A 14,929-nucleotide genomic window follows, 5' to 3' on the forward strand; every position below is an offset into this window, starting at 1 on the left:
ATTTTGTCCAATCTGTTGAACTTGACACTTCTACGGAGGAGAAAACGGAGAGAGAACCGGGTTGTTGTACTGTTTCTCTGGTCCGGTTTCTATCAGTTTTTGGTTTTGACAGTTGTGTAAGTAGCGGCTCCTCTGTTCGCTTCGTCTGGACCGACTAAACTCCGCGCTGACAGACAGAAACATGGAGATAGAGAAGGAAGTGAAGAAGGTAAGCTTTACCCCCAGTGTACTCGGTATCTCAGACAGACCGGGGAACGCCCTGAAAAGGTGTTCCGAACACTGTGCAGGTGGCGAGAAAAGTTACAGTATCACAGAGTTTCTTGTTTGCTTTTCGGCTTTCATTTCTAACGTGTTTCAGAGTCATGTTTTTGCGTATTTATTGATTAAATGGAAATAAAAGTGTATAAATAAACCTACTAGCTAACTTAACAGCAATAGCTAGTTGATAGACATTAACAAGCACTTGTCTGTTGATTGGTTTACAAAACTAACTTTGTACCCTTCTTTCTTAGCAAGGTTACGTCCCTGAACGAACTCAACGCCAAACTGCGTTAGATATTTTGACAATTACATAGTGTCACCCTGCGTATCAACAAAACTATCTCTATAACATATTAGCAGTTATTTAGCAAAACAATAGAAGTCATTGCAAAGTTCGGCATGGATATTGTACACCAAACAGTTCTAGTCTATGCAGTATTGATGTTTTGGTATTAGTGCGCATTCCTCTATACCGACAACAACTCTATTTTCGAGGGCTAAAATCATCGTGACAGTAAAATGCAAACCAGTTGCAAAAGTTAATTTACCAAAGAGGAAGTGTTGCTGTTTGAATTATATAGCTGCTAAAATATTCCTCCTTATGAACTTCAGTATTTAAGCAAGATGATGTAAAATGAGGGGAGTTTTAAGTGGAATTTGGTCATGCAAGTGAGGAGGAAAAGTGATCTAGTCTGCTATGTGACTTAAAATGTTAAGGTGGTTCTCTGAAAGTGTTGGTTTTACTGTCCTAGACAGGGATTACATTTAGAATAGGTTACAGAGTTTGTCCAAAGGATGTTCATTTATTTAAGATAATTTTAGATGCACATCGTTGCAGGGCACATGTTTGATTTCTTGCATAGCCTACATTGGATTTCTTCTGATTAGTCAACGTATGACCCATGGATAATCACAGTGTAACTAATTGGAAATTTGCTTTTAAAATCTCCTGTAAAGGTTTTGTACTGAAAACAGTTGACTGCCAGAGGTCACCCTTAGATCATGTATTTATCGTCTGCCTGTTAAGCACAGTAACATCCTAACCTGCTGAGTAGGTTAGGATATAACACATTGTTGGAATTGTTCAATGTTCACTTCAATCTATAATAATGTACAGCTCAATCCAACCTGCAAATTAGTAGTTTAAAAAAAGTTTCAAACATTTCTTTTGGTTGCCTGGAGGCCCTTTACTGGGGTGCATGGGATCCTTGTGTAGACCTGCAGATAGCTGGCAGCAGTGTAAGGGCAGTGCAGATTGCTGCAGGGGTAAAAGCTGGTTAGTGTGAAGCTGCAGCATCAATCACTCCATAAGCTGCAACTTTAATTTGTCATCATTTTGGCTTCAGTCAACTGTACAAGTAACTTTAAAAATCTTGTCTGTAATGGCAGTCTGTGTGTACCAAACACCAGTATGTTTCCAGCATGATTCATGTTAAACAGTGATTCTTGCTTTAAATGCAGACCAACTGTCAATCAAAATTAGTTGAAGCACATGATGTGATGCCAGTGTCCTTCTACAAGGTCTTATTTGATTCTTTTTTTGGCAGTGTGAGTGGAGCAGAATCACCAACAGAAAGCTATTTGTCTGCCAAAGTGAAGGAATTCACCAGCCTGTAATAGAGCCAAAATGTATTCATGTGGCTGGTGGCATTTTCCTAGTCTGTTTGTAGATCAGTTTGCTTGTTGCTAGTCAGTGAGACCTGTTGGTAACTTAACAAGCTCGACTCCATTAACGCACCGGTCAGGAAACTCATTTATACAATGTATACAGTAAGCTGCTGCTAGAAAGTGAATCTGAGCAGCTGGGTGACCCAGACAGACCCAGTCTGACATCTGCTTTTAATCCCTGGAGGAGATAAGTCTGCAGCGGCCGCAGGTTGCTGGGAGCGCCTCAGTCAGCGAGAGGCTGCTGTAATTACTGTCGAACTGCCATTTTCAAGAAAAGCAACCTGTGTGTTTAGGTAATATTATGCTCAATTAAGCTCATGCAGTCTCCCCAAAAGACAGCTGTGCACTGTTTACAGGCAGGGAAATCATCATCTCTGCCATTTCTGTTAAATTAAAGTTGTTTCTGGCGATCTTTCTCTCTGACCTAATTTTGAGTTACCTAAATAGCTGTTGAAGGCAATAGGGAAAAATTATGAGGAAAAATTTGCAACATAAGTGACATAATCCTCTGTGTGCATGAAGATTTATGTAATGGACTGGCAAGTGGTCACAGAAGTGCCACATAAAAAAAATGACAAAAACAGAAAATTATCTCCAAAACCACAGCAAGAAGGCATTTTTGATGATATTAGATAGCTGAATATAGCCTATTTATAATCTTCACCCCACCCAGATACTCAAAAGAAGGAAGTTTTGGTCAGAGGAGTGTGAGTTGTTACATTATATGCTAATTACATTATAAGCTGCTACAGTGTGAAGTAGGAAAGTGCTGCTTAAATCTAAAAAAAATCAGTTAATGAATTGTGGTTCAGACCTGATTGAACTAAACTCTGCTTCCTTGACTGACAATCTTAATGCACACAGTTTTGTTCTGCTATCAACTGCAGGCATTTTGCTGCACACATTAGAAATAAAATACTGTAGACACATCTCAAATAACAATTCAGTTCACATTTAAAAGTTTAAAATGTGTGCTTCGTATTGATGTTGCTGAAACAAGATGTCGTGGTCTGAGAGCAGGTGGCCTGCTGAAATTCAAATGTGACTACTGTCATTACAGCTGCCACTGGTCTGCAGTTCAGGCCTGTTGCAACAAAATGACTCATGAATGTGACTCATTAGACCTGAACTGTATACTTTGTGTCTGAGCAACCTCTTGTGTTGTCACCGGAATGAATTACCCTGCAGGCTTAGTCACAATACAAAGTCACTAATCAACATCAACTGCTAATGCAGTTTGTGAAACTGTGTTCCAAGGAAAGTGACACACTCTGAGTGACCTCAGCCAAAAATGGTCAGTCATCAACACTATGCCCGAAACAAATATTTAGACTCCCACAAGTAGTGAACACTTAGCTTGGTTCGTTCTAAATCCCAACACTTACTTGTGCATTTGAGGTATTTAGCTGATGTTCTCAGCCAGAGTGCCTTAAAATGAACACTGCCGATTCTCTGAAATTGACAAACCTTCGAAAAGATGGAGTGCAAGTATGTAGTTCACAGCACTCTGAGAAGAGGCAAGGTATCTGACTTATGTTATAAGTTATGTATATATATATATATATATATATATATATATATATACAAGAATGAAAAACTGTCTAGTACTGAAAATGTCTGCTCAGATTTGTAACCTTTTTAAAATGCAATCCTTGTTTACGGAATGTTGTTTAACAGCTTTCAATGTGCTTCCACTTTTATCAGCATACTGTAAGGCAAGCTAATTTAATTTATATAGCACATTGCATACATAAGTCCTTTATTTAATGCATTAAAACAATATACAAAATACAGCATACAAGTTTTAAAACATATTTAAGGGATATAATCCATTTTAAAGAAATTAAGTAGGTAAAATCTAAGGAATAAATAGATTACTGGATAATGATGGGTGCTTGGAGTTCAGTCAAAGTCAGAGAATAACATAAGGTTAAAACTGGATTTACTGTATTAAAGTACATTTGTCCTATTACTTTTTGTTTTCCAGGCCAGTTTGACAATCCTTCACTGTACAACTAGAATGAAGTGAGCTTAACATTTACCCCAGAAATTCTATTTATATATAAGAATCTTAAGTTGCATGAGCAACTTCACTGAGATTCACTGATGTGTTTAATCATCATAACAAATCACGGTGCTAAGCTCCATTCTTCTGCTCCTCAACGGCTCCCAGGGGAGGAAAGTCTCACTACTCTGGAGGTTGTAACGGAAGTTAAAATGTTGGCATCACAGCTCTGTCGTTAAAATCGGGAGTCACTGTCTGCATTCCTCAGTTGTGAGTGTCTTTTGGGTCAAAAACATCTGTCTGACAAAAGGGGTGCCTGCTGAGATCCCACAAGGCTTTCAACAGCATTGAATAGTTGACCATATATGGTCATAAACAGTGGTAATGGCTTATGGTGGACATTGTTTGACACTGAAGCCAAGCAAAAGGATTCAGATGTTAACAGGAGAAGAGCAGCACAAAGTCAGCAGCCAGAAAACTGGAAAGGATAAAATTCCTGATTGCAGTTAAATGTTGCTGAAATATTTCTAAAGGCAAAAAGAAAACGGTTTTACTTGGATCACAAATCGGCTGAACTCCAATAAGAAGGCAACTTTAAAAACTGCATATTTTTTCCCCAAACTAAGTTATATTGTCAAAAATAATTTAGTTTATTAATCCTGAATAGTGCGTCCAGATGTTATTTTACCTACAAACCATTTGCAGTCCAGAGTAATTATTTCCCATATTGAAGATCACAAATGTCTTCTCAAAGTGTCTGGGTCCCCTGAGAATTCCCAATCTGATGTTGGTCTATAGTGTGCAGCACCAGAGCAGCTTGTTAATAAGTTTGTAATTCCTCTAAGAGCAAATAACAGCCTCTTGAAATTTGTAATTTTACGTCCCTGCCCTAAGGAAGCTCAGCAGTTCCTTTCAGCGGTTTAGCAGTCAAAACAAAACTGTGATAGCACTTGTAATCTCCCTCATGTGCTCTGTTTACAGATGACCCTCGGACACGAGTTTGGCGCTGGAGCAGCCTGTTTGAAATGCAAGGACAAGTGCGAAGGCTTTGAGCTGCATTTCTGGAGGTTTGTACAGCTTCTGTCAAGCAGCATAGAAGCGCCACAGAAACAAGCTTTACAGTGGCAAGTCAGTCTCAATCCCTTGACTTCCTGTGTCTAGAGACGTTTGGATAATTTAAGTGAATGAGCAGCAACTATGGTCAAAGGTGGTCTGGTGAGCAAAGTACTGAACCCTCAGGTGGAGCTCTTTAGTGGCCCACAGAAGAAAACAGTTTTTATTGGGCAGCTGCCAGGTATGTTAGTATATGATTATGAAGCAGGACATTAAAGGAAAGCATGCTTATTCAGCACGTTGTTCCTGTAATAATACAAGAAGAGCAAATAAAACTTCCATTCATGGCCCAGACTGGTCAATAACATCACTTTCCTCTTTGCTTAGTTGAAAATACTCTGATAGCAGCAGGAGTCATGGAACACAGAGTCCCACGTCCCATCAGCTTATTGTTAACAAAAACAATGCAGAGAGTGAAAATATCAGGCCAGTGTGAGTTTACAGTAGATGACTTTAGGTCTAATTAGTGCTGAGAGTAGGGGGGGTGGAGCCTTCATGAGTGCTTCTGGTCCTGAGTCAACAAAATAACTGAAATTGGAGGCTGAGAACGGCCCTCCAAGCCACACTTCTGCAAAGATGCTCACATAAATTATAGTGTAGATACTGTGTTGTTTAAAAAAAAAAAAAAAAATAAGGGCTCTCTGCCTTGCTTCCCCTGTCTGTTACAATATGTGCATTTATTTGAACCAGTGAGTTATGAAATACTGTTCTGTCTGGACAATCATCCACACTTGGCTAGTTTTCCTGAAGACAGCACCAGGTGCCCTGATGCCCACCGCAGCACCAGCACAAAGGCCCAGCACGGGTCTGTGGCGGTGGTTTTAATGTGTCTGACATTCAGCCAGGAATGTTGTACTGTTAAAGTCTTACTTACCATGCCATGTTGGATCTGTGGGGATCTACAGTATTTTACTATATATACTGTAGTTTATAAGCATATATAGGCTTTGTACACACGGAAAGCTTTTGCACCTAGTTTAAGGCTTTCTTCAACTCCAAAACTTAAGTTATGAGAACTATGCTGCATATTCATAATTTGAATATATACTTCATTACCATTAAAAGGTTCCATGTGGAGTTTTAGACCTTTAGTAGTGCTATGGAGCTGTTTGTGTCACTTGCACAGTTTACGACCTTTCCTGAATATAAACACTTTCATAATTGCTGTTTGTGCTCACCTATAAAAATAAAACTGGGTTTAAACAGCTTGACACTGCCGAGAGAAATCTGTGGGCCTGGTCATGCTGAAGCATGCCTAGCAGGCATAAATTATGTCTTAGTTACTCTACAAATATGAAGCAAGTTGTGTTGAGGCATGTGAAAAGTGCAAATATTTGAATTTAACACTGAGCTTGTTGTATTGGTATAGTATTGTAGCAAAGTTGTAGCAGATTGTAATTGTTATAGTAAGAAAATTTGCAAAAGAAAAGCATGTTGTTGGGTTTTTTTTTTTAAATAAAATACAATGCAGTTAAGAGAGCATAATGGATTTGAGGATAATTCAAGACATTTCCAAAGCTACATAATATGATATGTATATGTAAATGTAGAAATGCATTGTTCCACACTGAATCAAGCATCAATAAAATGATATAAATCACTTTTTAGGAATTCACACATTAAAGCACGGGACAACGTACATCTACAACACCTACATGCACAATAAGAGCAAAACAATATTTCCCTTTCCTACACTGAAAAACTTTAAAAATATTTGTAAATCTTTGAAAAATCCAAGTCTTAAATGTTTTCCTCTCCTCCTCCTCTGCAGAAAAATCTGCCGCAACTGTAAATGTGGCCTCACAGAGCACAACGTGCAGATGAACTCGGAGGAGAACAAGAAGGTAGGCAAGCTGTTCGAGGACACCAAGTACACCGGCCTCATCGCCAAGCTGAAGACGGACGGCATCCCCAGCTACCAGGGCAACATGATTACCATCACTCTGCCCAGCCCTGCCACTGCTTACGTTATACCGCCGAGTGCTTCTTCCACTCTGGTGCCCCCCTCTGCCACAGCTGGTTCTGTACAGCCTGCTGTAGCTGCTGCAGGTACAACACCCAACAGGGATCAGGCTCAGGCTCAGGCTCAGGCTCAGGCTCAGGCTCAGGCTCAGGCTCAGCCTGTACCAGCCAGCATCACACCTGTCAAGGCTAACAAAGTGCCAGTTGCTGTCAGTGCCACATCAGCCAATGTGGTACCAGTCCCCAAAGATGTGCCAATGAAGTCTGTCACCTATGAGTGGGCACCACCAGTAGCCAATAAGTATCTGGTAAGAGTTCAAACTAGTGCTAAAATGATTGTAACAAAGGAACTGTTAACGTCGATTTATTGAAATTCGCTGAATTATCATTAGTTATTGATGAATTATCATCATAGTCATTTATCAAGAAAAAAATGCCAAACATTCTCTAGTTCAAGCTTCTCAAATGTGATGATGTGCTGCTTTTGTCTGTTTTATATCATTGCACATTAAAAGTCTTTGGGTTGTAGACTGTTGGTCAGACAAAACAAGACTCTGGGAACTTGCGATAGGCTAAACGATTAATTGAGAAAACCAAAAAAAATTATGTAATGGATAATGAAAGTCATTGTTACCTGCCTAGTTCAACCATTAGTAGGATCAGTAGGGATTGCATTATTTATTGCATATTAAGCGACATCTAGGATTTGGTGATGATAGGACAAATAAATCAGCTGTAGGTTGAATCTACAGCCAAGATTTTTTGGGTGGATGCAGTTTTAATCAACCACAAAGTAACTTTTGCCTTTTCCTTTATTCACTGGTAGCCCGTGCCTGCACTTTGTCCTAAACAGCATAAGACGGCTCTGTGCTGCCACTTTCCAAGTGGTATCATGTGGGTGTATGTTCCATTTAAAGGCTTTGTAATCAATTATTCATTGCCGTTTGTATAGTTTTGTAGACGTGACACACCGTGGTCACAGGAAAGCTTTGGCATTTAGTCTAACCGTAATGAACACCAGCCTGTCAGTGCCTATTGGTAATTCGAAAACAAAGAGTCTGTTGTCTTATTGCTTTTATAAAATGTTTAAAAAACGATAGCAACTATTAAAGGAATCTTAGCTGCCCAGTGGTTAAATAGGGGCATCGCATTATATTGATGTCTTGGAATCGAAAAATGTCTGCAAAATAATCTTAAAAATCCTTAAAATGTTGACTTAAGTCAGCAGGTATTTTACAGTGGCTTAACTCAGCTGTTCATAAGTAAAGACTGAGACTGTTTGGTAACTAGTTTAGTATGGGAAATTAATATCACAGATACATTTCATTGCTATCTATGACACAACTGCTTTGTCTGATCTGAAGTTTACAAGGTCTGTTTCCCCTGAGCAGCACCAAGATAAAGTTTTGGAACACTTTTAAGGAACTTTGGGGCCCAATAACAGTCAGTTTAGTCCTTATATATAATTTGGATTTGATAAGATTATTCAACAGGCATTTTTGAAACTAATAATAATAATAATAATAATAATAATAATAATAATAATAATAAATAATAAAATAATATGATTAAAAATAGGATGTAATTTTTAGATCAGCAGCTCTCTCCATGTCACTCTTCTCCTGCTTGGACTTACTACCAGAACTTTATAACTCTGGTAATACCAGCACTTTAAAACTCTATTAACTAGTAAGCCATGAATCTGTTTGCTTAGTCTACTACTGTATCTGTAGGACCCTTGTTTTGCATGTCTTTCTCACCACAAGCCTCTATTTTAAAAGTTGTTTTTTTTTTTTTCAAGAATGTCCCCTTACTCTCTCTCTGATTGGTCCTTGACTTCTGTCTGTGCCATCGTCTCATCTCTGTCCTTCATCCCATTTGAGCTAAACTGTTTCTTCACATCTTTCCTCTAACTTCAAGGCGGCACGTTACATTGAGCTGCTCCCACCAGAGAAACGTCCAGTGGCCGGTACAGAGGGAGCTGCTTACCGTCGGCAGCAGATGGCCTGTCAGCTGCCCGAACACGACCAGGACCCGTCCAAGTGCCATGAGCTGAGCCCCGCCGAGGTCAAGCAAATGCAGCAGTACGTCCGCAAGTACAAGGACGAGGCCCTGGGGGTCGGAGATGTTATGCTGCCTGAAGAGATGGCTCTCGCTCAGGCAGGAGGGCAGGGTGGAGCTGGTGTTGGGGCTGGAGGGGCAGGGTTTGGACCTGGGGTTGGTACACCTGGAGCTGGTGTTGGGGCTGGGGCCGGTGGTGGAGCTGGAGGGGCTGGGTTTAGACCAGGAGTTAGTGGTGCTGGAGCTGGTTCTGGGCCAGGGGCTGCAGGCCCTGGTGTTGGGCCTATGGCTGGGGCTGGAGTTGGTACTGGCTTTGGACCTGGAGCAGGGGGTAGCGGAGCTGTAGCTGGTGGTGCTGGACCACCTTCAGGTCCTGGGGCTGGACTTGGGCCAGCTGGAGGAGCCATGGGTACTGCTGCCACTGCTGGAGCCATTGGCGTCCCTGGAGCTCAGCAAGCTGGACTACCACAACAGACCTTTGTAAGCTGTTTATATTTATTTATCAATCTGCCTGTCACTTTCCTGTACATCTACACTCTATTGGCATCCAGGCCAGATGAATTGGTTGAAATTAGTATCACAATATTAAGAAGCATATTTTCTGATATTGATATACCAATATGGCAAATAAATGCAAAAAAACTTAATTTCAAAGCAATAAACTGTTTAACTGTTGCATGCATTATATCAAACAAAAGTCTTCAAATATATATTAATGTGGTCAACTTCAAACTGTTAATAATTAATTGATTTAGTTATAGTTTGTTCAGAATCATTAATTGGACAACATGAATGTGTTAAATGATATGATCATATGATTGTATCATCTTAATATGATTCCAGTGAAAGTTGATAAACAATGATATTGACTTATCGTCTGGTTTAATGGCATATTGTCTGTGTGCCTATTCCACTGTAATTTTAATGAAACAATAGTTGAAAGTGCAGATAATAATCTGAAAGGTGTTTTTGCAAATGGTTTTAGAAAAGTAACAACCAAAGAGGAGAAAAAAGTTCTGCCTTCCTTCCTTTACCACCACCTCATTCCAGTATAATATACTGTGTATTAACCAATGAAAATGTATTACAAGAACACAATCGTATGCTACAATTTAGTAGGTAGCAGGGTGGAACAGTTAAGGCCGACCCTTACTCAGTGGGTCAGAAGACCAAGGGTCAGGCTCCCATAACAGCAGGCACCCAGTCTGCAGAAGTGTCCTTGTACAACTACAGTGAATCCCTCCTACCTCCAGGATCACTGTACTGTAGTGTACTCTAAAAAATAAAATAAATCATACTAAATCTATGCAATAGGGCTTAATATTGTAGAGTGTAGGCAACTTAATGCACTAACATGGTACAAACAATGCTTTATTGTTACTACTCAGAAACTTGTGCAGATTGTTGCCAAAGCTGAGTCCTGACTGTTGTTGTTTTTACACCAGGCACAGAGATGATTACGCAGAGTATTGCTTTAATGTGATGCAACAAGATATTGCTACTGGTTCTCAACCAATTTGGCTCAAATTCATATGTATGTGATGTACAGCGTGTACAAGTGGATGACTAAGTTATTTCCTCAGTGCATTACTGTCAGTAATAATTACAAAACACACTGTGTAACTCCTAGACAGGACACTAGGTGGACCCATAAGACCAACTCCGACTCAGCCTTCCCCATTCAGGATGATGGATAGTGATTTAATTATAATTCACAGTGGGTCATGAGTTATAACTGGAGTTTGTTTTTTAAGATCTCATCATCACCATGTGTAGTCACTTAATTCTTGCTGTGTGGAGTCTTATGATGTATTCCTGCTTTTAGTTCTTCTGTGACTCGTGTTAAGAAAGGGTTTGATATTGAAACAAGAAGCAGCAGTGGTTATGGAAGAGTAACATTGTTGAAGTGAGGGCATAAGTCAGCACCAACTTCTCATTCTTTTCAGTTTTTTCCTGTATTTTTCTCCATGTTGCTGTCTTCTTTCTCTTCTGTTACAAACTCCTGGTCTTTTTCATGATCCCATGTTGTTCTTATATTCTCTTTCTCACTGTCTTGGTTTTATCCTTCCTCTTAATTCCTCATAGTATCCATGGCCGCACAATGTCAAGAACACACTCTTGTCTCCTTGCAGGGAGTGTCTTAACGACTTTGTATTTACTTATCTCTACCTTCATCTTAAGTCCACCAGCAGTCATCTCATCTTAATTGCCAACCCCGAGGCCAGGTCACAGTGGCTAGGGCTCTGTGTTATAAAGGGAAATTCGACCAATTTTCTGCAGTAAAATGTGTCATTCAAGGTACAAGGTAATTTATTTATCAATATACAACACAAGGTTGTACAAGGAAATTAAGTTAGTGGTCCCTTCATGCTACACACATACAATATATCCTACAGTTATTTATATATATACGTACACATATACACCCAGTAATTCAGTGCAGTTTTTGAATTTGCGTCAGGGGGAATGCAAGACAAGACAACAGCAACAAGATAGTGAAGATAATAATATGGTGATTATCTTCACATAAACATGACATCTGGAAACAGTGTCCATCCACTTTGACGGCGCTTGAGCACCAAGCCTATCCCAGCTCTTCCTCTCCTCACAGGGCGATCACACAGCACCCGCCATGGCGTTTGGTCCGGTTGATCTGGCTGGGTGGGTCGTCTCAAGGTCCGCTGCTCTTTAATCCAAACCCTTTTACAATTAATAGGTAATCCGTGTTTCAGCAAAAAAAAGCCGGAAATAATAAGATAACAGATAAAAACAAAAATGTAGCAGTTTGAAGGAGCTAGCCTAAAGGCCACAGCATCTACATGTCTACAAATCTCCTCATCCAGTCCATTCGAACAATTGTGGCTGAGCCCTTTAAATCAAATCCAAACAGACATTATTCAGTGATGTTTCAACAATATAGCCAAAAAAAAACCCCTAACAATTTCAAACAAAAATGTAGCAAGTTTGAAGGAGCTACCAGCTGCTGCATCTACATGCGCATCCGTTGCCATACTTAGGGAGTACTGTGATCTAAGGCCAAAAGTTCAAATGTTTCCTCTGTCATATCAAAGGAGTTTGACTTTGAAATGGACTCAAAGAGAAGGATATTGCCCTTTTGTGCAAACCTATTGATAAGCACTGGAAGTACATAATAACTGTTTGTTAGAACCAAAGGGGCTGTAAGAAATCTTTTCAGGACAGGATGTAACTGACTGTTCTCACACACTTTTGTTTTACACATACATATCCATATGATAGTACACTTTGTCACTTTGGGCTCTGGGAACTTACAATGGGCATTTTTCACTCTTTGAAATTTTATAGTCTAAATGATTGATTTGAAATAAAATCCCTAGGTTATTGGGAAATGAAGATTACCATCAGTTGCAGCCCAATTATAAACCAACAGAGAACAAAACTGAATTGAACAATTATTGAGTTTTACATCGCCTGTTAATGTTGGTAATAAAATCAAAAATCTCTCCTTCTCTTCTTTCCTTTCAAGTCATGCCATCACTGCCAGCAGCCCATGCGTCTGGGCGAGCCAGCTGTCTATGCTGAGCGGGCCGGCTATGACAAGATGTGGCACCCAGCATGCTTTGTGTGTTGTACCTGCAGCGAACTCCTGGTGGATATGATCTACTTTTGGAAGAAAGGCAAGCTGTACTGTGGACGCCACTATGGAGACAGCGAGAAGCCACGCTGCGGAGGCTGTGATGAGGTGAGAGAGGATATGATCATTTCAATTATTTTAAGCATTGAAAGTATTTTGGAAGTTATTAATAGTTAGTAGTTAGTATTAGTATTAGTTAATAGTTATTAGTATTATTAGTAGTTTTGTTTAATTGTAATTGCAACACTATTATTGTGTGATATTGGAAGCAAAATGTTAATTGTGCATGTATCAGTTTCTCTGTAGTTTTGAGGTTGGTAGCACTATTCAGTCTACATTTTGATGCGTGTCTGTCCACAGCTGATCTTCAGTAATGAGTACACTCAGGCTGAGGGCCAGAACTGGCATCTGAAGCACTTCTGCTGTTTTGACTGTGACTGCATCCTTGCCGGAGAGACGTATGTTATGGAGAATGACAAGCCTGTCTGCAAGCCCTGCTACATGAAGAACTATGCCGTGGTAAGACCGACTCGCTTTCTCTGGGTTTCTGTTTGTTTAAATAGTTGAAATATTAGTATTTGTTTGTTGGAAGGTTTTTTCCAAACCACAATTTAGAACCCTGAGTACATACATTTTTATCTTAAGTGGCCTTATGTGCATCACACCCCCAACCCTAGAAAAATTCCTGTTCTGACCAGCAAGGCAAGTTTATTTGTATAGCTCCTTTCAACAACAAGGCAATTCAACAAGGCAATTCAAAATGCTTTACATAAGACATAAAAAGGTATGAAGAAAAGAAACACAAGGCAATATAAAACGACAATATATAAAGACACATTTAAATTGTTGGGGGGAGGTTACAGTGCAGTGCAATATATGAATTTAATATATTCAATTTAATAAAAGGCAGTGGCAAACAAAAAAGTCTTAAGCCCTGATTTAAAAGAACTGAGGGTTGTAGCAGATCTCAAGTTTTGTGGGAGTTTATTCCAGACATGTGGTGCATAAATACTGAATGCTGCTTCTCCGTGCTTGAGTTTTGACTCTGGGGACAGTAAGCACACCTGTCCCAGACCATCCGAAAGGTCTGGACGGTTCATAGCATAGCAACAGATCAGAGATGTATTTTGGCCCTAAACCATTTAGTGCTTTATTATCCAATAGTAGTATTTTAAAGTCAATTCTTTGATAAACAGGAAGCCAGTGTTAAGATCTGAGAACTGGAGTGATGTGATCCACTTTCCTGGTCTTAGTGAGGACTCTCGCAGCAGCATTGTGAATCAGCTGCATCTGTCTGATCGACTTTTTAGGGAGACCTGTAAAGACACCATTACAGTGGTCAAGCTACTGAAGATAAACACATTTCTAAATCCTGCTGGGATCCTCCAATTTGTATATATTATTAAGGTGATAGTAGGCTGATTTTGCAATTGCCTAAATGTGGATGTTAAAATTTTCGGTCTGGGTCAATGATTCCTGGTTTGTCCTGGTTTGTGGTCTTTAACATTAGCAACTGAAGCTGAGCACAAACAAATATTTCAATTTTATCTTTGTTTGATTAAAGAAAATGTTTCCCCATCCATTAATTTATTTGTTTAATGCACCTACTCAGTGCTTTTATGGGACTGTAGTCGTATATCGTTATATAAATCTGTGTGTCGTCTGCATAATTATGATAATATTATTCCATAATCTGCACTAGTGGGAGCATGTAGATGTTGAACAGAAGAGGCCCGAGAATGGAATGGAGCCTTGGGGAACTCCACATGTTGTTGTTGTACACTCGGATGTGGGACACAAATTAGTCCCTGTCATTCAAATAGGATTTAAACCAGTTTACTACTGTGCCAGAAAGTCCCACCCAGTCAATCTAGTAATATGTTACAGAGCTGATATGGAGGTGATATGGACCTAATATGGAGGTAATGACAGCTTCTCTAATTTTCTGAATTTTGTCAGTGAAGAAGGAGGCAAACTGACTTAGTAGATAGAAGTTTAGGGGCTACTGACACAGGAGGGGTTTGTCAGCCTTTCAACAGTAGCAAATAAGGCATGTGCATTATTGTTTTTGGCAATGATACCAAAGAAAGAAATATGTGTGGATTTTTCCTTAATATAAATGTCATCATATGTAGGACCAACGTTGTCCTATCCTAGTGGTACAGTGGCAACATCCTTGTGGTAAGAAGCTGAGGAATATAGCATTGCAGATTATTATATTGCTGTCCAGTGAAGGCTGCACAAGA

The 14,929-nt window shown here is 39.7% G+C and overlaps 1 protein-coding gene across 2 annotated transcripts in view; it reads left to right on the forward strand.

The window, feature by feature from the left end:
• tes (testis derived transcript (3 LIM domains)) overlaps nt 1-14,929 on the forward strand; it is a 38,264-nt gene continuing 23,335 nt past the window's right edge. The window contains exons 1-6 of one of the 2 annotated variants that reach the window (XM_044192804.1): nt 1-208; nt 4,916-5,001; nt 6,819-7,317; nt 8,930-9,550; nt 12,576-12,791; nt 13,044-13,202. In XM_044192804.1, the coding sequence (XP_044048739.1) occupies nt 182-208; nt 4,916-5,001; nt 6,819-7,317; nt 8,930-9,550; nt 12,576-12,791; nt 13,044-13,202 (1,608 nt within the window). In that variant the 5' untranslated portion in view covers nt 1-181. The remainder of the gene's footprint in view (nt 209-4,915; nt 5,002-6,818; nt 7,318-8,929; nt 9,551-12,575; nt 12,792-13,043; nt 13,203-14,929) is intronic. The other variant, XM_044192803.1, reaches the window with a different exon arrangement.

Source organism: Siniperca chuatsi, linkage group LG4 (assembly GCF_020085105.1).
Source record: "Siniperca chuatsi isolate FFG_IHB_CAS linkage group LG4, ASM2008510v1, whole genome shotgun sequence".
Taxonomy (NCBI): Eukaryota; Metazoa; Chordata; class Actinopteri; order Centrarchiformes; family Sinipercidae; genus Siniperca; species Siniperca chuatsi.